This window comes from Culex pipiens, chromosome 1 (genome assembly GCF_016801865.2).
Source record: "Culex pipiens pallens isolate TS chromosome 1, TS_CPP_V2, whole genome shotgun sequence".
In the NCBI taxonomy this organism is placed as follows: Eukaryota; Metazoa; Arthropoda; class Insecta; order Diptera; family Culicidae; genus Culex; species Culex pipiens.
Genome location: NC_068937.1, coordinates 100,688,377 through 100,715,336, shown reverse-complemented (window position 1 = coordinate 100,715,336; position 26,960 = coordinate 100,688,377). Strand labels below are relative to the sequence as shown.

At 34.9% G+C, this 26,960-nt stretch overlaps 1 protein-coding gene across 1 annotated transcript in view; it reads left to right on the top strand.

Moving 5' to 3' along the window:
• LOC120429624 (elongation of very long chain fatty acids protein AAEL008004) overlaps nucleotides 1-24,013 on the top strand; it is a 95,376-nt gene extending 71,363 nt beyond the window's left edge. The window contains exons 8-9 of the mRNA XM_039594654.2: nucleotides 1,143-1,502; nucleotides 20,739-24,013. Of these exons, the coding sequence (XP_039450588.1) occupies nucleotides 1,143-1,502; nucleotides 20,739-20,930 (552 nt within the window). The 3' untranslated portion in view covers nucleotides 20,931-24,013. The remainder of the gene's footprint in view (nucleotides 1-1,142; nucleotides 1,503-20,738) is intronic.
• The last annotated feature ends 2,947 nt before the right edge of the window (nucleotides 24,014-26,960 follow it).

The following is a 26,960-nucleotide window of genomic DNA, read 5'->3' as shown; positions in this document are numbered from 1 at the left end:
CGAATTTTTTTTCTGTTTTGGCAAAAAACCTTCGAAATTTCATAAAAGTTAATAATAAAATAAGCCCAAAAAAATCAAACCATCCACATTGACGACCCCCGGGTCTTTTTGTGGTCTCTATTGCAAGTTTCTGCTCGAACCTAGGAGTCCGAAGGCTTGAATGGGGAGAGCACACAAACCTCTTTCTACTCCAAGGAACCTTCCACCCCAGTGTTTGAACTGACGACCTTTGGATTGCGAGTCCAACCGCCGCCAGCGATTCCACCGGAGTAGGCTTGGTTTGGTGTGTTGTTTGTACTTATGGCATGGAGACGACTCCTACACCTCGAATGACTTAACGGCCTAACAACCAAGGCCGGGACCGACATTTTACTTCCTCATCCGATGGAAGGTTGGAGCAGATGGGAATCGAACCCAGAATCATCCGCTTACAAAGCGGACAGCGTAACCATTCGGCCACGCACTGCTCTAAGCCCGAACATGCTAAATATTATTATCAATGCAGAAAAATGCACTTTTTCACTTGATTCTTTTTGCGTCGCTTTTTATAAAATGTTAACTGATGAAAACCAATAATTTTTAGTCAATATTGTTATTATTATGTCTTTTGCAGACTTATTAACAAAAAATTGAAGATTTTTTACGTTTTTAGACAAATTTTGTGATCTAGATTTGTTCCAGTTGCTACTTCACAGTTGAAATTCTCGAAATCAGAGTTTATAATAATAAAAGAATGAAAAACAAAAGTTTGTTGGAGAGATGGAAAAAAAATTCTGTATGTCACTGACCGATTTATTCATCACTTCTCGGAAGTTGGCAATTAATTTCTGTTGTGTATCCTTCTTACTTGTTTTGAACCATGATCCATACCGCAAATTAAGTATTCCGCTCACGCATCGGACAGTTCAGCGTACTGCTGCTCGAGATTTACATTGTAAGCCCTAGATAATTTAATGAAGTAACCAGTTTACATCCTGACATCATAGTCCAGTGCAAGGTCACCAACCAACGATCTATCAATCAAGCTCCGCGTGAGAGCGTGATTCACTGCCTGCCCGCGATATAATTACATTTTAATTGATGCTCGCAAATTCCGCTTCCTAATTCCGTCCGTTTTTCCTTCCTTCCTCCCCCGCACACAGGTTCAGTTCGTGGCCATCTTCACGCACCAGTTCCAGCTGCTGTTCACCAACTGCGACTACCCGAAGGGCTTCATGGTGTGGATCGGGCTGCACGGCGTCATGTTCCTGTTCCTGTTTTCGGACTTTTACAAACAGGCGTACAGCAAACGGCGCGAGGCGGCGGCGGCCCGGAAGCGACAGGCGGAAATGGACGCGATGGCCAGCAGCGGCGGTCAGTACGATGCGGTGGCCGTTAACGGCAGTGTCAAGTCGGCCAACGGGAAGCTGCTGCAGCAGAACGGGCACCATTTGTACCAGAACGGGAAGGAGCTGCTGCTCACCAACGGGGATTTGGTGAACAACAACCAGGGCGCGTGCATGGTGAGTAGAAGTGCAAACTTTGGAGTTGAAGAGTATACTGACCACTATACTATCGAGGAATACTGTTGATTATTGTGTGATTGCATATTATGGAAGCCATAAGGGGGCATCTTAACGAAAGATATAATAAGATTAAAAGTTGATTACCCAACCTCTAAGTCTCGTCTCGAAAAATGATAACCGATGTTGGCTAGGATGGAATTCTGGCAAATACGCCACCGATACTTTCCCATAATTTCTCAGTCAGCCTAAGCGTATTGGATTTGCTGCAACGAGTAAAAAAATGTGAAAAGGAACGTGAAAAATGTGTTTACCAATCAATACCAAGGAAAAAAAAGACAAAAACATTCTATTATAATTTCATGTTATTCCGTTTTTGGGAACACTTTTAGAATCAGATAAAGACGTTTTGGATTCCCAGACCGGTTAAATTTTCTCTATAAATCCGACTTGACGACTTCGATCTATCGACCGAGAACGAGCCGGAACTTTGAATTTGATGTTCATCATATGATTCTGTATAAAATCAAAAATTTAATATGAAAAAATAGGGTAAAAAAAATAAACACAATATGGCTATCTTTCTGAAGATACATTTTGGAAAAAAGCTAATTTTGGGCACAAGCAGTTTATGGTACAAGTGCATTTCTTTGAATTTGAAGGTGTAATCTGTAGAATAGTCCAAAAATTAATAATTCTCGGGCAATTTTACAAAACATATAAAAAAATGGGCGAAGTTCATTAACAGGATTCCAAATGAAAATAAAATCAGAGTTTTTCGACGCGCTTTGCAAAACTTTGCTGAAGACACCAAACTGAACGGAAAATCTCGTCTCAAGATACAGATTCTCGAATAACATCAGGCCCGTTTTGTATTACCAGCCGCAAAATTGTATGGATCCTTGTTTGGAAAAACTAATTTCGAGCCAAACATTTCACTAGGGCGCAAAACCAAAAACCGCGATTCGAGAAAATCGCTTGCAAAAACTGAACAACTTGTTTCAATTCCTATTTATAAAAGAAGCTTGACTGATAGTATTTTTACTGATAATAAGATAAAACACATCCAGGGCCGTGTACAAGGGGGGGGTTTTAGGGGTTTAACCCCCCCTTGGCAAATTAAGTTAGTTACACCCCATGCGCCCCTCGGCCCGAAGGGCCGATTTTTTTTTAGCTATGTTGCTAAAATGCCAAAGAGATTTTTTTTTCAAATCGATATGAAAAATTTGACTGGAGGCGCCCTAATGACTAAAACATTTTTATGAAAATTATGAAAATTTAACTGGAGGCGCCCCTAAGACTTAATTTTTTTTCAATACGAGTATGCAATATAAAAAATTGACTGGAAGCGCCCCTACGACTTAAAAAAATCATGCAAATTCTCGATATGGAAAATTAAATAGAGGCGCCCCTACGACTTTAAAAAATCATACAAATTTTGTTATGAAAATTTGACTGAAAGCATCCTTATGACTTAAAAAAATCATGTAAATTACCGATATGAAAAATTTGACTGGAGGCGCCCCTATGACTAAAACATTTTTATGAAAATTATGAAAATTTAACTGGAGGCGCCCCTAAGACTTAATTTTTTTTCAATACGGATATGCAATATAAAAATTTGACTGGAGGTGCCTCTACGTCTTAAAAAAATCATGCAAATTCTCGAAATGAAATATTGAATGGAGGCGCCCCTACGACTTTAAAAAAATCATATTAATTTTTTTATAAAAATTGACTGGAGGCTCCATTATGACTTGAAAAAACATGAAAATTCTTGACATAAAAAAATTGACTGGAGGCGCCCCTATGACTACCACATTTTTATGAAAATTTAACTGGACGCGCCCCTTAGACTTAATTATTTTCAATACGAATATGCAATATAAAAATTTGACTGGAGGCGCCCCTACGTCTTAAAAAAATCATGCAAATTCTCGAAATGAAATATTGAATGGAGGCGCCCCAACGACTTTAAAAAAATCATATTAATTTTATTATAAAAATTGACTGGAGGCGCCCTTATGACTTGCAAAAAACATGAAAATTCTCGATATAAAAAATTTGACTGGAGGCGTCCCTATGACTACCACATTTTTATGAAAATTTAACTGGACGCGCCCCTTGGACTTAATTTTTTTCAATACGAATATGCAATATAAAAATTTGACTGGAGGCGCCCCTACGTCTTAAAAAAATCATGCAAATTCTCGAAATGAAATATTGAATGGAGGCGCCCCTACGACTTTAAAAAAATCATATTAATTTTATTATAATTGACTGGAGGCGCCCTTATGACTTGAAAAAACCATGAAAATTCTCGATATAAAAAATTTGACTGGAGGCGCCCCTATGACTACCACATTTTTATGAAAATTTAACTGAACGCGCCCCTTAGACTTAATTTCTTTCAATACGAATATGCAATATAAAAATTTGACTGGAGGCGCCCCTACGACTTTAAAAAAAATCATACAAATTTTGTTATGAAAATTTGACTGGAGGCGCCCTTATTACTTAAAAAAATCATGCAAATTCTCGATATGTAAAAAATTTGACTGAAGGCGCCCCTATGACTAAAACATTTTTATGAAAATTATGAAAATTTAACTGGAGGCGCCCCTAAGACTTAATTTTTTTCAATACGAATATGCAATATAAAAAATTGACTGGAAGCGCCCTTACGACTTAAAAAAATCATGCAAATTCTCGATATGAAAAATTAAATATAGGCGCCCCTACGACTTTAAAAAATCATACAAATTTTGTTATGAAAATTTGACTGGAGGCACCCTTATGACTTTAAAAAATCTTGCAAATTATCGATATGAAAAATTTGACTGCAGGCGCCCCTATGACTAAAACCTTTTCATGAAAATTATGAAAATTTAATTGGAGGGCCCCTAAGACTTAATTTTTTTCAGTACGAATATGCCATATAAAAATTTGACTGGAGGCGCCCCTACGACTTAAAAAAACATACAAATTTTATAATGAAAATTTGACTAGAGGCGCTCTTATGACTTAAAAAAATCATACCAATTCTTATATTGAAAATTTGACCTATGACTATGAATGAAACATTTTTATGAAAATTCTCAATATGAAAATTTAACTGGAGGCGCCCCTACGACCTAATTTTTTAAAACATATTCTCAACATTAAAGATTTGACTGGAGGCGCCCCTTAGAATTAAAAAAATCATGCGAATTCTTGATATGAAAAATTGACTGAAAGCGCCCCTATGATTTTTTTTTTAAATACAAATTCCCAATGTAAAAATATGACTGAAGACGCCCCTACGACTTTAAAGGCATATGCTCGATATGGCAACTTGGATTGAGGCGCCCTTATGACTTAAAAAAATCATACAAATTCTTATTATGAAAATTTAACTGGTGCCGCCCCTACGACTTAATTTTTTTAAACAAATTCTCAATATTAAAAATTTGACAGGAGGCGACTTCAAAAATCATGAAAATTTTCGCTATGAAAAATTTAATGAATGCGTCCCTACGACTTTGAAAAAATCATACAATTTCTTATTATGAAAAAATGACTGGCGGCGCCCTATGACTTAAACATTTTTATGAAAATTCTCGATATGAAAATTGAATTGAAGGCGCCCCTACGACCTAACAAAATCATGCAAATTCTCGATATGAAAAATTGATTGGAGGCTCCACTACGACTTTAAAAAAATCATACAAATTTTATTATGAAAATTTGACTGGAGGCGCCCTTATGACTTAAAAAATCATGCAAATTCTCGATATGAAAAATTTGACTGGAGGCGTCCCTTTGACTTAAACATTTTTATGAAAATCATGAAAATTTAACTGGAGGCCTACGACTTAATTTTTTTAAAATAAAAGTTCACAATATAGAAACTTGACTGGAGGTGCCCTTTTAACTTAAAAATATCATGCAAATTCTCCAAATGAAATATTGAATGGAGGCGCCCCTACGACATTAAAAAAAACATATTAATTATATTTTAAAAAATGACTGGAGGCGCCCTTATGACTTGAAAAAAACATGAAAATTCTCGATATTAAAATTTGGTTGTAGGCGCCTCTATGACAAAAACATTTTTATGAAAATTCTTGATATGAAAATTGAATTGGAGGCGCCCCTACGACTTAAAAAAATCATGCAAATTCACGATATAAAAAATTGAACGGAGGCTCCCCTACGACTTCAAAAAATTCATACATTCTCGATATGCCCACGGAAAGGAGTTCCATCTAAATTTTAACAATTCAAATTAGCTGGCTTCAAATTGGTGAAACAGTGATATTTTTGGTTGAATCAGCTAAAATTTCAGCTGAATTTACCAATCTGGGATTGGTGAAATAGCTAAGCCTGATTGCTGATTTGCTTTCCAAAACTGACAGCCCAAACCAAAATGACAGGAGAGATTTTACCAAAAATAATGGTGTTTCAGCACAATTTTGCGTAAAATTACCAAAAAAACTAGCTGGAACCGGCAGCATGGATTTTTGACAGATCATCAGTTCGAGAACAAAACAAAGCAACGTCCTGTGTCGTGTTCGATCCTGTTTGAGCCGCTCAGTTCGTGAAGTTTTTTTTTGATGATTATGTGTGTTGTTTGAGTGCAAGTGCAAAAGGTGATAGAATGTGTTGTGTGAGTGAATAAATTAAAAGCCAGGAAGATTTTCTGCGGATCGGCACCTGAAGGAATGTTTCAGTTGATAAGGTGAGAAGTTTGTTGTGTTGAGGGAAAGTGGTTAGAAGTTGAGCCTCTCGTTACTGTTTGGAGGATGCGTAGATAAAAACATGTACTTAACATAAAGTGGGGGCATCCCTAAACCACGTGAACACTTCGGCAGGGGAAAGGGGAGACTGGCAATTGTCCACACTCTACTTTTTTTTGTATGGACATCTGTCCACCTGGAGGGGCGGCTGGTACAGAATGTCTAGACATAGATTGGCCGATGTTTGACAAATCCGAACAAATAGGGCACCTAACGCCTTTTAAGCACATCAAAAAATAGTGTTAAATATTGTTAGAAACGAAGTTAAATGAAGTTCAATTAAGTTAAATTAAGTGTAATTAAGTTTAATCAATTTAAGATTTATTAAATTAGTTAATTTTAGTTAAATTAAGAAGAGTTTATAAAAATAAGTTAAATTGAGCCAAAATTTAGTTTAATTCAGATAAAATTAGTTGAAAATAGTTATTTTTAGTGTAATTTAGTTGAATTTGCCCAAATTTAGTTAAATTATGTTATGTTAAGTTAAATTTAGTAAAATTAATAAAATTAAGCAAAATTAAGTAAAATTAAGCAAAATTAAGTAAATTTAAGCAAAATTATATACAATTAAGTAATATTAACTAAAATTAACTAAAATTAATTAAATAAAGTCAAATTAAGTAAAATTAAGTAAAATTAAGTAAAACTAAGTAAAATTAAGTAAAATTAAGTAAAATTGAGTAAAATTAAGTAAAATTAAGTAAAATTAAGTAAAATTTAGTAAAATTAAGTAAAATTAAGTAAAATTAAGTAAAATTAAGTAAAATTAAGTGAAATTAATTAAAATTAAGTAAAATTAAGTTAAATTAAATAAAATTAAGTAAAATTGAGTAAAATTAATAAAATTAAGTAACATTAATTAAAATTAAGTAAAGTTAAGTAAAATTAAGTAAAATTAAGTTAAATTAAGTGAAATTAAGTAAAATTAAGCAAAATTAAGTAAAATTAAGTTAAATTAAGTTAAATTAGGTTAAATTAAGTTAAATTAAGTAAAATTAAGCGAAATAAGTAAAACTAAGTTAAATCAAGTTAAATTAGGTTAAATTAAGTTTAATTAAGTTTACATTAAAGTAATTTGGTGTTATATTTAAACTTTGTTAAATGCAAAACGTAGTTCAAATATAACTTCAATTTACTATAATTTAAACAAACTAACTTTTTGTAAGTTTTTTTGTATTTTTGTATTTTTGTATTTTTGTATTTTTGTATTTTTGTATTTTTGTATTTTTGTATTTTTGTATTTTTGTATTTTTGTATTTTTGTATTTTTGTATTTTTGTATTTTTGTATTTTTGTATTTTTGTATTTTTGTATTTTTGTATTTTTGTATTTTTGTATTTTTGTATTTTTGTATTTTTGTATTTTTGTATTTTTGTATTTTTGTATTTTTGTATTTTTGTATTTTTGTATTTTTGTATTTTTGTATTTTTGTATTTTTGTATTTTTGTATTTTTGTATTTTTGTATTTTTGTATTTTTGTATTTTTGTATTTTTGTATTTTTGTATTTTTGTATTTTTGTATTTTTGTATTTTTGTATTTTTGTATTTTTGTATTTTTGTATTTTTGTATTTTTGTATTTTTGTATTTTTGTATTTTTGTATTTTTGTATTTTTGTATTTTTGTATTTTTGTATTTTTGTATTTTTGTATTTTTGTATTTTTGTATTTTTGTATTTTTGTATTACTGTATTTTTTTTAATTTGTCAATAGAATAACAAAGCCGTACTATAAGAATGATCAACTAGAACATAGTTTAAAAAGCCTGGAAACTATTGAAACATCCAAAAAACTTGCTGGACTACCAAAAAACGTACCAAGAATAGCGGAAAATCATGCTACACCAGCAAAAAGTCTTTTTGAAAATTAAAAACAACTTTACAGGCAGCAAGGGATTTTTAAAATGATTTCGAAATTACCAGTTAAAACAGTCGAAAAATTAGCTGGACTTACCGAAAAACGAAGCAAGAACAAAAAAGAAACGAGCTAAATCAGCCAAAAGGCTGGGTGAATAATGCGTGCTTTGCAGGCAGCAACGGAGGCTTTTGAAAGAAAACTTGTAGAAATAGTGGAAAAATTAGCTATTCCAACCAAAACACCTACCAAGAATAGTGGCAAAGTTAGCTAAACTAGCTAAAAAGATGTGTGAAAATACCTGGCTTCACAGCCATCAATGGAAAATTTTGAGAATGATTCCAAAAAAACTAGCTGAAACAGCCTAAAAACTTGCTGGGCTAACTATAAAACTTCCTAGAATACCATAAAATCTAGCTAAAATAGCTAACAGACCTTCTTAAAACATACAGCTTTTGAGACTGACAGCATTTTTCCAGCTTGCAAATTAGTAAAATTTACTAAAAAATTAGCTGGATTTATCATTTTTAGGACCTGGATCCAGCTGTCAAATCCAGGATTTATTTTTAGGATTTCCAGCTAAAAAAAATCGTGGTTGAAAAAACAACCAATTTTTTTAGGGTTTTTAACCGAAAATTAGTAAGATTCACGATAAACCTTCTTTCCGTGCCCCTATGACTAAAATTTTTTTTATGAAAATTATGAAAATTTTACTGGAGGCGCCCCTACGATTTAATTTTTTCCAATTCAAATTCTCATTATAAAATTTTGACTGGAGACGCCCTAACGACTTAAAAAAATCAGGCCAACTTTCGATATGAAAAAATGAATGGAGGCGCTCTTTTGACTCAAAAAAAAATCATACAAATTCTTATTATGAAAATGTGACCTATGATAATTATGAATGAAACATTTTTATGAAAATTCTCAATACGAAAATTTAACTGGAGGCGCCATTACGACCTAATTTTTTTTAAACATATTCTCAACATTAAAAATTTGACTGGAGGCGCCTCTACGACTTAAAAATATCATGCAAATTTTGCATATGAAAAATTGACTGGAAGCACCCCTATGAATTATTTTTTTTAAATATGTATTTAAAAAAAATAATGTTAATGTAAAAAATATGACTGAAGACGCCTCTACGACTTTAAAGGCATATTCTCGATATGGCAACTTGGATTGAGGCGCCCTTATGACTTAAAAAAAATCATACAAATTCTTATTATGAAAATTCAACTTGTGACTTAAATTTTTTAGAACAAATTTTCAATACCAAAAATTTGACAGAAGGCGCCCCTACGACTTAAACAATCATGAAAATTTTCGCTATGAAAAATTTAATGGATGCGTGACTACGACTTTAAAAAAATCATACAAATTTTTTATGAAAATTTGACTGGAGGCGCCCTTATGACTAAAAAAAATCATGCAAATTCTCGATATGAACATTTTGATTTGAGGCGCCCCTACGACTTAAAAAATCATGCAAATTCTCGATATGGAAAATGGAATGGGGGCGCCCCTATGACGTAAACATTTTTATGTAAATTCTCAATATGTAAGTTTTACTGGAGGCGCCCTTATGAGTGGGGAAAAAAATTGGTAAAAATATTGAAAAAAAAGTTGAATAATCAGTGCTCAAATCAGCTTAAAAATGATAAAAATATTTTAAACATAAGATTTTACTGGAACCGCTATTATGACAAAATTAAAACATTCAACAAAAAAAAGTTTGACTATCGACGCCCCTCTAGCAACATAAAGACTGTTTAATAAGAGCAAAACAAAGTTTGGCGTACGGTAACATAAAAAAATAAAAATTCTGTTTAGCGTTCTAGCTACAACAATTTTTTGCGCCGGTTGGCAAACTTTGTTTGACTAATTTTGAAAAGTCTTTATAGCTTGAGGAGCGCCGATAGTCAAATAATTTTATCAACAAAACGCCGCTGGTAAAATCCTATTTTTAAAATATTTATCTTTGATCTTTTTTTATGTTGCTCTACTTTTTTCATTTTTTTTATTTTGTCATGAGGCCACCTCTAGTGAAATTTTATTTTCAAAAAGGTAGTCAAATTGTTTTATTTAAAAAAATTATTTCATCACAAGGCGCAACTTTTTATCATTTTTATGTTGCTTTAGCTAATTTTTTTTTGATTATTTTTTTTACGTGTTGTGAAACTTTCTTTGAAATCTAATTTTCAAAATATTTTCATCATTTCTATGGTGCTATTCAGGCGTTGATAGTATTTTTTTAATATGTTAATTATTTTATCATTTTTTAAATTTTGTTTATGAGAGAGGTGCCTTTTCGGAACATTTTCTGGGGTAAATCGAAATATATCTTTGTTTCCTGTAGCAACTTTGTTACTTTTTACCGATTTTCTAGGACGTTTCTTCAGAAAAGTCAAGGAATCGATAGAAATATATTCAAAATTATCTTTTTTAATTTTTTATACTCAAAAAATCTGTTACAAATGTTTGACCCAAAAATGAAGTTTCTTATCTAATTTTTCAGTTTTTCAGAAAATTCCGTCCAAAGATACAAAATTTCATACGTTTACATACCCATTCCAGCCCTCAAAATTGTATGGAGACTTGCATGAAAAAACAAATGATGCAAAATTGCTTCTTTTGACATAGGGAATGCAAAGAAAAGTCGATTGAAAACCAGTAGTTTCCGAGTTATGATCAGTTGAACACTTTCAGTTTATCCAGCTACAACCCAACCCCACCTCTAGGCGGGGTTCGATCTAATAATTCGCCAAAAATCTTTTTTTTACCAATTTTCGACCTTTAAAAAGCATTGGAAAGGTGAACTCTTAAAATTTGATTTTTTTAGGGTTGAACGTGTGACTTGTTTTATTTGACTTTACCAATGTTTAAAAAAATGAAAATTTTTCTTGGCTGTGTTTTTCATTAACATTTTCTGTACTTTTTTTGTATTGTTTCAGACTATACCTCTAAGCATTTTTTAACAATTTAAATGATAATGGTTTGTTCTAGAGTAAAAAAAATAAAAACATACAAAAAAATAATGAAAAATTGGCTGTAAAAACTTGACAAATTAGGTGCTAGAATAGGCCAAATACTACCAAAAACAAATATCAACTAAACAAGATAAATGCAAATATAAAAACTATAAATGAAACAAAAACAACAAAAAACAAGAGACGTAAACTTTTTCGTAGAACAAAAGTTGCTCAAAATGACAAGGGAAAAATTTAAAAAAAATCGAAAAAAAATTGGGCAGCAAAGGGTTAACACTTAGAAAAAATCAAGTTCATCGATTTGATTTCTTTGAGATTGTGTATCTCAGAAACAAATTGCTCGATTTGAAAGTTGCAGAGAGAAAATTGTACAAAATTTTCTTGAAAAGAAACCAAAATAAATTGAAAATGCAGTCCTAAAATTTGCTTTAACCTGAAAACGGTACATTTTGTCAACAAAATTGCTTCAACAATTTTTGTCCACTTTTACGTTTTTTTTTCTTCAAAAAAATCATATCTCCTAAACCAGATGAATAATATGACCGGCCCCAGAATTATATGGACATTTGTATAGAAAAACGAATTATGCAATTGTGCTTCTTTTGACATATGGAATGCATGGTGCATGGCAAAGTTTCATCCAAATCAAAAAAATGAAAAGCTAAACATCGTGAAAAAAAATTGCGAAATCGTAGAGAACTACTCTTAATATTTAAAAAAAAACTTATGAAAACTTGTTTTGAGCAATTACCGCTACACTTGTTCACTAAAACCCCGTTTTACGCTCCACAAGTGAACGGCCCATGCCTCTTCCGATTTACGCCAAAACTCTCATTTGCGCAAAAATCTCAAATTCGCTCAAACTCCGAATTAACGCCCCCCCTTCATGGCGCTATTCAACACGATTTGCAGCACCAATTCAAAAAGTGTAGTCTCTTGTTGCACCAATGTAAAATATATAAAAAAACGAAGTTGACTTTATATCTGTCACCCGGGACTAGACCAACCACTGTCATCCTTTTAACTACAAGGACTTCGCCGCCCTGTTTGAGTAAGGCACAGAGCGACGGCGCCGGATACCCATATTTACACTTAGAATTTTAGAGCGTCCGCCGCGGGATTCGAACCAGCAAAATATATGTAAAATATACCAAAGTATTATTTATTGAGTTTAAAGATTGACTGTTAGCGCCTAGGGGTTAATCACTTCGAGCATACTGCATACGCGTATCATACGCACATACTATTCTCATTGTCTGCATACAGTATTGACGATATAGACCCCATATTCGTCGCATATGAGGTTATATCTACCCAAATATCAGCGTGGATATCATACGCGCATAATACACGCGCAGTATTCCTAGGTTGCATACCGTATCGACTCCAATATTGGCTTCATATTGGTGCAGTATCAGAAGTGAATTGCCCTTTGGTTAGCGCCCTTTCGCAATCTAAACAAGCACCCCATGCGCCCCTTTCGAGAAAACCCTCCCCTTTCGAAAACCCTGTGCACGGCCCTGAACACATCATTATCCTCAACTCTGCATTATTGCTTCTTAATTTCTGTTGATTTTCGCAGTAAAACCAGCCCGGGAGCATGTTGACAGCTCCCATACAAACTGAGCGTACCCCTTTTTGTGGGCCCAGTGGGCCTAAGATGGCGGCCTTCGATATTATCTAGCCAAACTTTTGAAAAAGGCGAATAGTTTAAATAAATATAGTTTTTGGCTTGTTTCGGTTTAAAACGACAAAATAAGCAGTCTGGAATCATTTTCTTCAAAAACTTGTTTAGAGATACGCCGCGTTCAAATATTAGTCTAGAAAAGTTGAAGTGAGCGTGCCGCGAAAGCCGTCACGAAAAAAAATCCCCTGCAAATTTTGAGTTGCGTATTTCATGGGCGGACTCCGACGAGGCCCACTAGCCATCTGTCGGTGAATACGCGCAACTCACGAAAACTGTCAGCTTAGGGCCCGGCTGAGTAAAACTCACAATTAAAAATAATCTCGTTATTAGGCCTTTTTAACTTTCCAACTGTTGTTCATAATGGGCCCTTTCTAAATGCAATTTCAAAGAGAACTGAAAGGGCACTAAAGCGCTGTCACCGGATTGTCAATAGGAAATTAATTGCTATCAATCTGATTCTTGGAAGGCATGTAGGGAGTGTACTAATGAATGGAATAGTAGAATAATCGCGAATGTTTACGTTTTGGTTTTGTGCTCTAATTAAATGTTTGGCTCGATTTGATTCATAGAGTTTCATCTAAATCAACAATTAAAAAATCTAGAAAAAAATGCGATATTCTCGAGAACTAATCAGCTGAGCAGTTCTCTCTGATTTCGGTCATTCGATTTTTTTTGTGTATTTTTTAATCCGATTGAAACTTTTTTGGTGTTTTCGGTATGCCCAAAGAAGCAATTTCACATCATTAGTTTGTCCATATAATTTTCCATACAAATTTGGCAGCTGTCCATACAAAAATGATGTATAAAAATTCAAGAATCTGTATCTTTTGAAGGATTTTTCTATCGATTTGGTGTCTTCGACAAAGTTGTAGGTACATGATACACGGTAAAAAAAAATGTTGATTTTTTATTTAACTTTTTATCACTAAAACTTGATTTGCAAAAAAACATTATTTTTATTTTTGTTTTGTTTTTTGATATGTTTTAGAGGACATCAAATGCAAACTTTTCAGAAATTTCCAGGTTGTGCAAAAAATCATTGAGCAAGTTATGATTTTTTTAATCAATACTGATTTTTTCAAAAAATCGAAATATCGGTCGGAAAAATTTGTCAACTTCATTTTTCGAAGTAGAATCAAATTTACAATTAAAAAGTACTTAAGTGAGAGTTTGATAAACTGCACCGTTTTCAAGTTAAATCCATATTTAGGTAACTTTTTTGAAAATAGTCGCAGTTTTTTCATTTTTTTAAATGAGTGCACATGTTTGCCTACCTATGAAAAAAAAATGAAAAGCTGAGAAAATTCTCTATATTTTGCTTTTTTGAACTTTGTTGATACGACCCTTAGTTGCTGAGATATTGCAATGCAAAGGTTTAAAAACAGGAAAATTGATGTTTTCTAAGTCTCACCCAAACAACCCATCATTTTCTAATGTCGATATCTCAGCAACTAACGGTCCGATTTTCAATGTTAAAATATGAAACATTCGTGAAATTTCCCGATCTTTTCGAAATATTAATTTTCAAAAATTTTAAATCAAGACTAACATTTCAAAAGGGCTTAATATTGAATGTTTGGCCCTTTTGAAATGTTAGTCTTGACTTGAAAATTTTGAAAATATTGTTTCCGAAAAGATCAGAAAATTTCACAAATGTTTCATATTTTAACATTGAAAATCGGACCATTAGTTGCTGAGATATCGACATTAGAAAATGATGGATTTTTTGGGGTGAGACTTCGAAAACATCAATTTTCCTGTTTTTAAACCTTTGCATGGCAATATCTCAGCAACTAAGGGTCGTATAAACAAAGTTCAAAAAAGCAAAATATAGAGAATTTTCTCAGCTTTTCAATATTTTTTTCAAAAGTGGGCAAACATGTGCACTCATTTAAAAAATGAAAAACTGCGACTATTTTCAAAAAAGTCACCTAAATATGGATTTAACTTGAAAACGGTGCAGTTTATCAAAATTTCACTAAAGTACTTTTTGATTGTAAATTTGATTTTACATCGAAAAATGAAGTTGAAAATTTTTTGCGATCGACATTTCGATTTATTTTAAAAATCAGTATTGTTTAAAAAAATCATAACTCGCTCAAAGATTTTTTGCACAACCTGGAAATTTCTGAAAAGTTGGCATTTGATGTCCTCTAAAACATATCAAAAAATTAAAAAAAAATTAAAATAGTGTTTTTTTGCAAATCAAGTTTAAGTGATAAAAAGTTAAATAAAAAATCATCCAAATTTTTTTTACCGTGTATCATTTTTTTCCAGTGTAGTCCGTATCCATACCTACAACTTTGCGCAAGGCACCAAATCGATCAAAAAACTCCTTCAAAAGATACAGATTTTTGAATTTTCACATATCATTTTTGTATGGACAGCTGCCAAATTTGTATGGAAAATTATATGGACAAATAGTGATGCAAAATGGCTTCTTTGGGCATAACGAAGGCACCAAAAAAGTTTCAGCCGGATTAAAAAATACAAAAATTAAAATTGAAGAAAAACGACCGATTTCATAGAGCATTACTCAGCTCTCAAATTTGTATAGACGAACCAATGACGCAACAACAGAGCTTTTCTGGTTATAGGAAAGGGCCCTACAAAGTGAAAGCAAAATCTTAAATACAAAGAATAATCGTTGGCCAAAATTTTGTAGAAATACCCAAGTCCGTTTTGTCGTCATCAACTCAATCCCGCAGTCATCAAACAATCAAGAATAAATACTCGAAAGCCCCCTTCACAGCGTGGATAATGAAGCCTAATTTATGTATACAATTTGTTGCCGATCCCGCCAGAGTGTGTTATGACGTCAAATGGGGAAGGGGTAGGAAAAAAAGGGCTCTTGTTCTGTCGTTCTAACGTACGCAAGCAAGTAAGTAGAAAAAAACGCAACCTCCGGTAAGGAACGTTCAGCTTGCGGGGGGCACCATTATCGGCTATCGTCAATAAACAACTTTTTGTTGTTGTTGTTGTTGTTACTCTCAGTTCCCCTCAATCTTGAAGTTACCTTCCGTTGCTAATCTTTGCTCAATTATATCCGTACACATGCGAGGTAATTTATTTGTTCACCTTCTGTTTTTTGTTGTTGGTAAGAGGATCCTCCAATAAAGTTCGCAGTTTGGTGCCCAGCAATAAGGAACCATAAAAAATTGTTAAACAACAAAACACTTTGAGGACGCGCCAAGTGCAAAAAGCCCCCAACCGAGGAGGGACTTGCGGCGGTGATGGTGTTGGTCGTTTCGATTTAACCATTTATCAATTTTTGCTACTCATCTGGGGATGAGCTGCGAGGTTCAGTTAACAAAAAATAGTGGAGTACGTGCGTACTTGAAGCAAGAAACAAAAACGTGGACCTTGCACTTGAACTTTGTGCTCCACGATGGGAGGGCTTCCAAGCCAGAATTCGCTATTAGGAGAAGGATTAACGCAACGAGTTGGATTTTGTCATCTTTTAAGAATATGATCTTCAAAAATTTATAATAAGAAACCTCAAACTTAGACTCAATTCGTTCTTCAAAAGTAATTACTCATTAGAAGAATCATCGTTTTTTGTGGGATCTACCTAGCGATTAATGTTAATCCGCGGGAGCACCCCGAAGAATCATGGTGGACGTCATAAAAGTTGCCCCCACGCTGCTAACGGTGGTGGTTAGGATAATTTAAGTTTGATAGTCCCTCTTTTTTACCTCTCGCAAGTCTTGATGACCAACTAGTTGAACTTTGTCGGTTTTATGCAGGGGGCTCGTTACGTTTTTCTATGAGGATGGTTTTGTTTTTGTTTACATTTGAGACAATTTACTAGGATCATGGCGCTGCTGGTAATTAAGTGGCACTTGACATTTTTGTTGTGCTACTCATTTATTTTTACAACCGTTGTCACAGTTTCGTGTGAGCTTCTGTTTTGATGATCACTTTTTTTTTGTTTGCAGGATCTAAAAATAGTATTAACTGCTTTCATTGTGTTTTTGTGTCTCTGGGCGTCTTAAAACTACATTAGCATTTTCAAGTAATGGTAAAACACATACATTTATATGTATGTTGCATTAGGGTGTAATATGATAGTATGGAAAAGATAAAATTGTTCAAATTTTGTGAGCACAACAATTTTTCAGTTCCTTTTGGGGTCCTCACAACTCCTCAAAGTTTGGGAACGATTGGTTTAGTCCTCAATTTGCGCAAAGCGATTAAGTTTTCCATTGGAATTTGTATAGGAAAAACCATTTTTTTATTATTTTGATATCTATAAAATTCACGTTTCACGCTGTATAAAACCGAACTAGTATTCGGTTGCTCTAAAATAGGGGGGCGACATCTATATCTCACTACAGGCAGCTCGACCGCAGCCAACACAAGCTGTCAATTACGGCCCCAAACAAAGCCAGAACAAAAGAACAGCTGTCGATTACGGAACCAAAACAAATCAACTGAGCTCTGTAAAAAGCGTAAAAAGTACAAAAACTGCAGGCTCAAAATGGAAAGAAACTTTTTTTGTAGTCAAATTTTACCGCAATTTACGTTTAAAAAGTAGTTTATGTTTTTGAGGTGATTTTTCTCAATTTATGTTTAAAGCTTACTGCTAAAGTTGGTATCATTAAGAAAACATCGGGCCGATGAACTAGGGGAAATATACCCTTTCTAATCAAACATCTATCTTCGTCATATCGTCGCCGTCGTGCTAATTTGTCGTACGTGCATTTTGGGCCAAATTGAGTTAAGAATGCCATTTTGTGCAGCTCACAATGCCTCACCTTTTGACCTTCACAGATCCCCAAAATTCGATTTCAATCCTGAGATATTCAATAAAAACCAAAAAAGCTCCGCGGATTTTTGTCACTTTTCATACGAAAGAAGTTTCAATCTTGTCGTGCTATCTTGTCACTCCCTGAAAATTGATGTAAGTGCGACAATTGGCCAAAGGGATTTCAGGTCAGGATGCGTTTGACGCACGTACAAGTGAGACTACCGTAAACATTGTAAATTATAACTCGGGACTCCGGCAACCAAATACAACCAAACTTCGGGGCAATGCACAGAATGGTCAACCAAACAAAACGTGTTTTTTATTGTTTACATTGCGTGCTCTCGTTTTTGTTTATTCAAGGTCAAACATTAAAACGCGTTTTTCTCGGAACGTCGAAATGGCTGGTGCGACATGATAGCACAACAGCGTCGATATGGAGAGTTTGATGCTCGATTAAAGCTCCAAAAATACTATTTAGGCTACAAACTTACCAGTAACAGCACCGCCTCAAGTAAGCACGCAAATGGATGCCATTTACTGGCCAAAAAGATCAATTTGAATGCTCTTTTGATCATAATTTCTATTTTGCGAGACCATTTCTCATCATTTTGTTGGCACATACATCCACACGCAAGATGAGAGCTTAACTGCTTAACGAAAGTTGCCATCGATTTCTTTTCACTAGCGCTAACGTTTTAAAAGCGCTTAACATTAACATTAGTTAGTCACTCACTTGAAAAATAATCCCGAAACATGTAAATAATTAGCAAGCGCCATCAAAAAAACAAACGCGCCAAGTCTTTTGACGTTTGACTTTTGACGACCCATTCCAATCGAAGGCTGAAGAAAACCAAGCGAGAAGCGAAGGCAAATAAAGAACAAAGGGTGGCCACCAACACCACCAGCAGCGCCTGTTGGAGTGAGCCAGTGAATTATCTCTATAGGCAATCAAACGTCAAAATTACCCGCCACTAGAGGGCGCTGAAACTTGGGGTGATGTTTTCATTATAACCTACACCGAGTAAATTGGTTTGAAATTTGAAATCGTTTAATTTCATTATAAAATCGACATTAGTAGCAAATTATACCATTTTCAGGTAAGAAATAAATAGCTTAATTGATATAAACGAAAATATTTTTGTGATGGCCGATTTAACCTGTTTATTATATGATTCAAAATAAGGGAATGTTTTAATCAACCAAAACCTAACTAATCAATTGAGAATGTAGATTATCCTAGTGGACAAATATTTGTTAAAGTCACTTCTACCTTAAAAGCAAAGCTCTGCTTGAAAAATGATAATTGGAATGATTTTCAAAATTAGAAATCTAACCTCATTCTCGCTTTTTCAATCCAGATCTCAGAATTTTCAATGAAAAAGGCAACTTAACAAAAAAATCAAAAAGTAAGTCGATAGAACTTTTTATTTCTTACCTCCTGTTAACTTTATTTTATTCCAAAAGATCAATTTTCTTTAAAAAAACATTAAAATAGATTTCACTCCCTTTTGCACTTATCGCGCAAAAACGTAAACGTAACCTTGCACCAAAGTTCTCCTTCTCGAATGTAGGTGGCGAATCGAGTTTTTAGCTTTGGTTTTGGGGGCCTATAAATGCTTCTTTTTGTGAGTGTTCGCTAAAAATTTCATCAATTTTGGCAGCACTAAGCAGACCCAAAAGAGCACTGGAAGAAAAAGAACTAAGCTGAAAATAGGAAAATGGGCGTGGCCCAATGCATTCTCGACTGATTAGAATACATTTGGGATTTTTTTTTAAATGCTTTTAAAAGGAATAGCATAACTTTTAATAAAAGTGAAAATAAACAGAAATGTTCACAAAAAGTTGCTCTACTCGTTGGTGTACTTGGTTTCAGTAAATTTCAAGGAACACTCCAGATTATCCAGCATCATTCAAACACGACCGCTTATTAGGCTTAAAATGAGTATATTTCCCCGAGAATTTTTCGGAAAATTTAACACAATTCACACGACGCATCAACTATGATATAGGAATGGCTTTTAAAATCATATAACAAAGAATTAAGATTACAGAAGCACAATAATACCAATCAATTCTGTAAGGCAAGCGCGTGGCCACGCCGCCCGCAATCGACTGAAGCAGGAAACACAAATAACACAAACTCAACCGGCGGCGTGCCTTGCGATCAACGATGATAAAGGAAGGACTGATATTATCATTGCTAGCAAGAAAAAAAGACACCTAAAAACACGATCGATCCTGTCAAGCAACCGCGTGGCCCCAATAATCGGAGTAGGTGGTGTTCCCCATGTAAAAGGGAATCCAGAAATTTTGGAAAAGTAACGCTTTTTAACTTTTAAATATTGGTACGGATTTGATTTGATTTGATTTGATTTCATTTCATTTGATTTCATTTCATTTCATTTCATTTCATTTGATTTACTTTTTAATATTGGTACGGAGGTCTAATTTGTAAGTTCGAGTCTCCCAAGCCATATTCAAAGAAATGTGATGGATATGTACTACTCAGTACATATTACGTACATAAACCCATCGAATATCTGCGACATTTCTAAAGAAAAATCCAATAAAACCAAAAAAATCATTGTGCCAAGTATCAGACTCGCCGATTTTTTTTTAGTTTAGGTGTGTTCAAACGCACCGCTGCATTAGTTATTTTAGATTTAGCGACCCAGAAAAATCTGTCAATATTAAGTTTGACGAGGAGTATGGATAATCTAGTCGAGACAAATCTGTAATTCGGTTAAGCAATAATCAACAGAATGAGGTAGAAGTATTCTTGATGTTCTCGTAATACATAAACAGATTTAATGACCACATACCTTAATCAGCCCACCTCAATGCAGTTCAATTGCCCGAATGGCAAGGCCAGGAAATTTCTAGAACCATTCCTCAAAGAACCGCAGCTCGTGCTAAAAATGGTAAACAAATTCGCATCAACTTTCCACAATTCTGAGTATGCTTGCCGCCCTTGATCGCAAGCATCAACCATCTCCTCAAGAAGGTGGTCGCCACCTTAAGACACCCGGCGTCTCCATAAAATTCAATTTGCGCAGAGTTGTCGTGCCGTGGTCAAGTGCACGCTAAACAGCAATTGCGCAACAACGCCGCATTTAAAAGATCTTTCTCGAACGTGTGTTAATGAATCTCGTTTTTTTCTCTCTCTCTCATTCCGCAGCCCATTCTGGAGGACGGCGAGGAGGCCCACCGGCGCAAGGTTACGGGCAACGGCATCTACGCCACGAATGGGGGCCCGAAGGGCGCGGCCAACTCGTACATGAACGGAAGTTCGCCGAACGGCGGATTCGTCGAGGCCGTCGACGGCAGCAGTGACAACGCGACGGCGACCGTCCGGCGGAAGATGCAATAACACCGTGGACACGGCCGGCAGCGGCCCCGGCGCAACCGGAATCGGGGCGGCGGCGCTAGTCGGCACCAAAGCCATCGCAGCAAGGAGGAGGAGGAGTAGGAGTAGGGAGAAGATTAAAAGAAGGTTTTTTTTTTTCTTTGAGTACGTGTTAGGGTTAGGATCTAATGTGTCACTTAGTTTAGCGTTTCCCTCCAAACTGTTTTTCTTGACTATTTGTTTTTTTTTCTTTTTCAGGAAATAAAAACAATAAAAGAAGAAGAAAACTGTTTAGTTTGTAGCTAGCTTTTTCTAATAGGTCCACAATCTTACAATTTGTGGAAAAGTGGTGAGAAGTTTAATTAAAGCAAGGAAATAAACTTAAACTAAACTCTGTCTAATTAGTTACGAAACGAAAGCAAAAGCCACAACTGCATGAGCGCCGCGTGTGTGTGGAAATCTTTTAGCGTGTGAGCGAGAAGAAGAAAACAAAACTGAACGAGAATTGCATGAGCGAACTGTAGAGAGACGTTGTAAGAATTAGTCGTTTTGTGGTGCAAGGGGAAAAAAAAAGTTCGAGCTGAATCGCGAACAAATGCATTTGCAAATCGAAAAATAATGCTTTTCTTTTTTCTTAAATTCCCCTTAACTAAATGAGAGAAGTCAAATCTGAGACGAGTGCGCGCGTGCGCTGAAAGCAACACACCCCCGACACAACAATTCACGTAGAAAACGAAAGCTAAGCTATTTTTGTACCAAGTCTTTATCACAAACAAACCAACAAGCAAAAATGTTACAAAGTTTGAACTTGACCTCGAAGCGAAACGAATAAAACTCTGCCAGCAGCTGGCTTAAAAATCAAAAGCGCGACTGTCTTTACACACACACACACTAGAAAGAATGAAACTGTTGGCTGAAGCTTCCGGCGAGCGCCACCCAATCCCACCAGGAAATACAGATAAAAAAAAACACACACACACAACCCTTGAAGTTTAAACAATACTAAATAAGCATTTGTGTGCCGCATTTGAGGTTTCTGGGAGTTTGCTCGCGGTTGTTGCTTTTGGGGTGGAAGTAAGGGAATTCAAAGAGAGCTTTGTTGCTTTTTGAACTTGATTTCAAAAATAATTTTCTTTTTATCTTTTGAATCGCCTAGGGGAACAGCATCTAATTCCAGCGTGCCTCTAATGTTGCCATATCAGCACTTTGGCACTCAATTACAGCTCATTAGAAGCGTTTTCAACTGAAATCGAGTGATAAATAGTTTGTATCAATTTTATTTTGCAAAATAAGTTGTTTAAATGGTGAAAATCGGCAAATTAGATGGAGTTAGGAGAAAGTGCTTAACATTTCTCAATAAATGTTTTCTACAAATTTAAGCACTTCAAATGTCCATCAAATTTTCAAAAAACAGGAATCAAGTTGCAATTCAAATTGGTCGACTGAATAGAATGAAGACAAAAGCTTGAGTCTTATCCGTGCAGGAACTTTAGCTTTTTGGCTATTCATAATAAAAAACCATGCTGTTTTTTCAAGTTTACAATTTAAAATCAAAGTAGGCGTCTTCAGAGCTCCTGAAATGGTCCTTCTGAAATTTAATCAATATCGATGCAGATTGGACAATCTTGTCGAACAAAACGATTTTTTTTTTTGCTGCGATTTGCAAAATTACTTTTTAAAAATTAAAAAGAATTCGACACAGAATTTTGTTCTAAGCGGGCTCTTTTCTTGATGCTTTGCTTTTGCAGAAAAGTTTAAACACTCAACTGCGAAAGGTGCTGCTCGATAGTTGCGGCAAAGATGTTTGTATGATTGGTCATGTCTGTAACATAACGAGCTGCTTCTTTCTATTGCCTTCCTCACTGTTTACTCAAACCTCCTAGGACCGACCTTTATTTCTACTTGTCGACTCAGAATTAAATTTTGAGCAATTCTGACGTTTGGATTGGTGGATTCAGTAACGTTTTATTTGTTAAAATAAAATAATCATTTAATTATTTTACAAATTTGTATTCATAAGAATATAATTGATTTTTATATGAATTTGTCATACTGCTTTCAACGTTTTTAAGCATTTTCAAAAGGTTTTAAGCATTTCTGGATTGAGTATACAAAACATATTTAGTTTTTTTTTAATTTTCAAACATTTGTTTTATCATTGCTGTCAAACTTTTGCCATTCAAATTCTCTTTATTTGTGGCTGTTCTTATACAAGGTTTTAAATAGTTTTTTGTACCCGTGGTGTTGTAAAAATGTTGGTCATAAAGCAATCCTCTAACAAATGTTAAGTAAATTATTGTGACTTTGTGCTATTGACTGATGCAAGAAGTGATTGTTTTTGTTTGTTTTCGACCCCCCCAGCAAACATCAAACCAAACGAAATTGCTCCCGGATCTTTCCCGAAAGAGAAATGACTGATTTGACGTTTACTGGGGGTGTCGAAAAGCTTGGTGAAGTTTTTTTTTCATAACATTATTTTTATTATGTCCTTTTCGGTGCTGGAACCTGGTTAGGACCGAGTCGGCTTTTGTAATTACATTGTTCTTAATGCTAAGAGTAATTACAGAGGATCTTGTGTGTAAATGTTAGTGGAGGGGAGCCGATTACCCGCGGCCTACTCGGGGTTAGTAGGGAAGGGATTGATGTTAAAAGACAAGGCGTGGGAAGGGAAGGGGATTTTGTAGGGGTCTTGGTTGGCTCTGCTGAACCAGAAACGACGGCTTTGTGTGAGCTTGGTGAAGTTACTGCATGCAAAATATTTTCGCTATCGATCGCGCACTAGTCTTCCAACCGACCATAATATTTACCTTTTTTGACAGAAAGGGTGGTGTAGCGATCAATTTACCCAGGGTTGCCAGATAAAACTAAGAATAGGGTCCTTAAACCCTATGTGAATTTGTATGTTCATTTTTGATAACTTTTTTTTCAATTTAACGCAACAAAAAATGGCAAGACAACATTTTACGATGGATCAACTCTGGTCTTCTTGTAACGAGCTGTCAAGTTAAAAGTTTTATGTCAAGAAGGGCCGCGAAGTATTTTTTTTAAAATTGAATTCAAACCCATTTTGAATCCATTGCGGTCGTACAAAGAGTCACTGTACCCAGTTTGGTGGAAAATGCACGGGGATGCTACGGCTGTCATCTGCATACAATGTCACTGAAGCCTAAAAAGTACCAAAGTTTTGGCGTCCGCCTCAAATTATAGATTTAAATAAACATTATGATGATCTGTAAGTTCATTGGCCAAATTAAAATTTGCGGAAGACATTTCAGAGGATTTTAAAAAGACACCTGCTGGGAAGCTTTGCCTGTGACCTGATGCTAGACATAAAATAATCATTCTGAGCAGCTACAGAATTTTTTTTCCAAAAAAATTGAATTAGATTTATTATATTTTGATTTGTGACCCTCTGAAATGTTAATCCCGAAACAGCGCCACTAAACATTTGGTGGCGGCTTCAGCAAGCTACGTCAGTATCACGGGCCTGGGAAATGCGACTGGAAATGTAAATAAACAACTAGTTGCCTAGATTTCCGAGCTCTTGTTGTCAAAAGTGCGAGAGAAAAGTGCGGGCAAAATCTAAGTTACAGTGAAAGGGTATTTTCAAAGCGCAAATTATGTCATTTAAAAAACATTGACGAGTTCCATTTTGATTAGAAAAATATTACGTTTAACGTTTTAACGTTTTTTTTTGGCCTGTCACTCGCAATTTAAAAGTGCGAATGCCCAGTTTGATGGAAATCGGGAAATGTCTCATCCGCAGCATCCGATTGCTTGCCTTGAAAATAATACAAAATACCGTTCAACAAACACTATGATTTTGGGTCGCATCATCATCTTCTATGATGAATCCTGACCAAACACCCTATCCTACTAACAAGTTTTCAGGTTCCTGGCGCTCGTGGGGTGTAAGCACAGAGTAAATCAGCTGCCCTAGTAGCAACCTGCGCTAACTAACATTCCCGTCCGTTAAAATCGAGGTCTACAAACTGACATGGCGGGCGCCGTTGGTGGCCAATGACTGTTACCTATTCGCAACTGATCTAGCCTTAGCAATCATGGTGTTTTATCTTTTCAGCGCATTCATACATGCTGTTGTTAAGGGAAACACCACTAGATCGTCGAAGCCTATAATCAGTAGTGCTGAAAGGATATTACGGTTCTGTTCAGCAACGGAGGGGCAACCATGGGTGATCTCTCATGCTCATGCTCATGCTCATGCGAATGCCCAGTTTGATGGAAATCGCGAATGGAAACAGTTTATATTTTTTATTGGTCCAGTGGCACTTTCCACCAAACGGGACATTCGCACTTTAAAATTCAAAAAAAAAACTCCAGAATTGCAAGTGGCAGCTGAAAACTGCGAAAGCCTGAGCTTGCTTTGATAATGTTTGATAAGTCTCAAAAGTGTCTCTTAATTTTTGCCTAGGTAAAGCCAACTAGATCGAGATTCCACTCTTTTGTTCTTATTATTAAACTTGTAATTGATTTTTTCATGAGAATATTTTCACTAAACATAAAACTCAATGTTCCTGTTTGGTATCTTTTTCAAGATATTTTAAATGCTGTTCGTTATCTGAATATGTGGAGATGTTTGACTCTTAATTATTCAAAATTTGATATCGCTTTCTCTTCAAACCCCGATAGCAACACGAGAACCAAATGCTTCAGAAAAATAAAAAAGCCTTGCATTTTCCATGTTTTTACATACCACATTGCGTTTGAAATCAGTGAACATTTATAAGTGTTAGACAACAACAAAAGAAATGGCAGCAAACATGTAAATCACCACAAAGCCACACATACCAAATAAACAAGTCAGAATGCGCAAGATAAACGGTTTAAATGGTTTAAAAATAGGCGTATAGTAAAAAGTACCACACATTACACACACACGCACACACACCTACACTTACGAAGACACACTCAGAAACTCAAATTGCTCAAAACGTTGAGTTTGTTTTTAGTGCTTTTTTTAACACACAAAAAAACGAATCAAAAACGTGGTGACAGTTTTTTTTAAACACTTTTTTCTCATACTGTTTTTATCTGGTTGAAAGCAAAACTATAGTTCAGGGTTACATTTTAGTGCGTAATTTCAGTGCTTGAAAAGGCAAAGTCAAGGTCGAGAAAAAAAAGGTTAGCCAAGTTGTGTACATAGCAAGTTTCGTCCAAAGCAGAACTCAAAAGTTTTAAAATTGATCTTTTCACGCGATACGAACAACAGTTATTACAAACATTGAAACGCTTTTTCCAAATCGAACAAAACTGTAATCCAAAGAGTTAAACACAAATTTGTTAAGCCCGCAAATATCTTTCTAAAAGAAATTCAAATTTGTCTGTGGAGAAAAAGAGGGCGATAAAAAACGTAAAAAACAAGGAGCTAATTAGTCACCGGTTTCGAACTCACACACACACACAAAAGATGACACAAACAACTCTCACACATACAACACACACACACACACACACACGGATTACCAACTGTTAGTTTAGTTAAGGAGAAAGAGTGCAGAGTGGAGCACTGTAAAATGTCAGTAAGTTAAGTTTTTTGTTTGTTTAATTTTTTTCACGGAATCTTTTACGTTTGCTTTTCAAACGAAACCGTCTCGCGCAGAGAGTCTCCGAGCGTTGCAAGAGAAAAATGTAACAGATTTGAATCAGTTTAAAATGTGTGGTAAGGGATAGTGTGTAAAGAAGGACGAACAAAAACAAGATTATAGGAAGTAACACAACTAGGAGTAATGAAAGCTGCTTAAATGGAACGAAGAAAAGGAAGTTAATGAACCTACGTGCAACAGTATGATTTCTTGTTATTTAGGATAAATTGCCTAGTGTAAAGACGAGAAGATGGCGAAAATGTGGATGGCAACACTGCTGAAGAGAACAAAAAAAATGAGAGAGAGAAAAGCAACTAAATACGAAAGAAAAGCTGGTCCAAAATAAAGATAATGTTTAATTTGACAACAAAATGTGCTTTAAGTGTTTTTTGATTGATAAATTGAAAGAAAAGTCCAACTCTCTGGTTAGTTTCCAATATGCGTACACGGA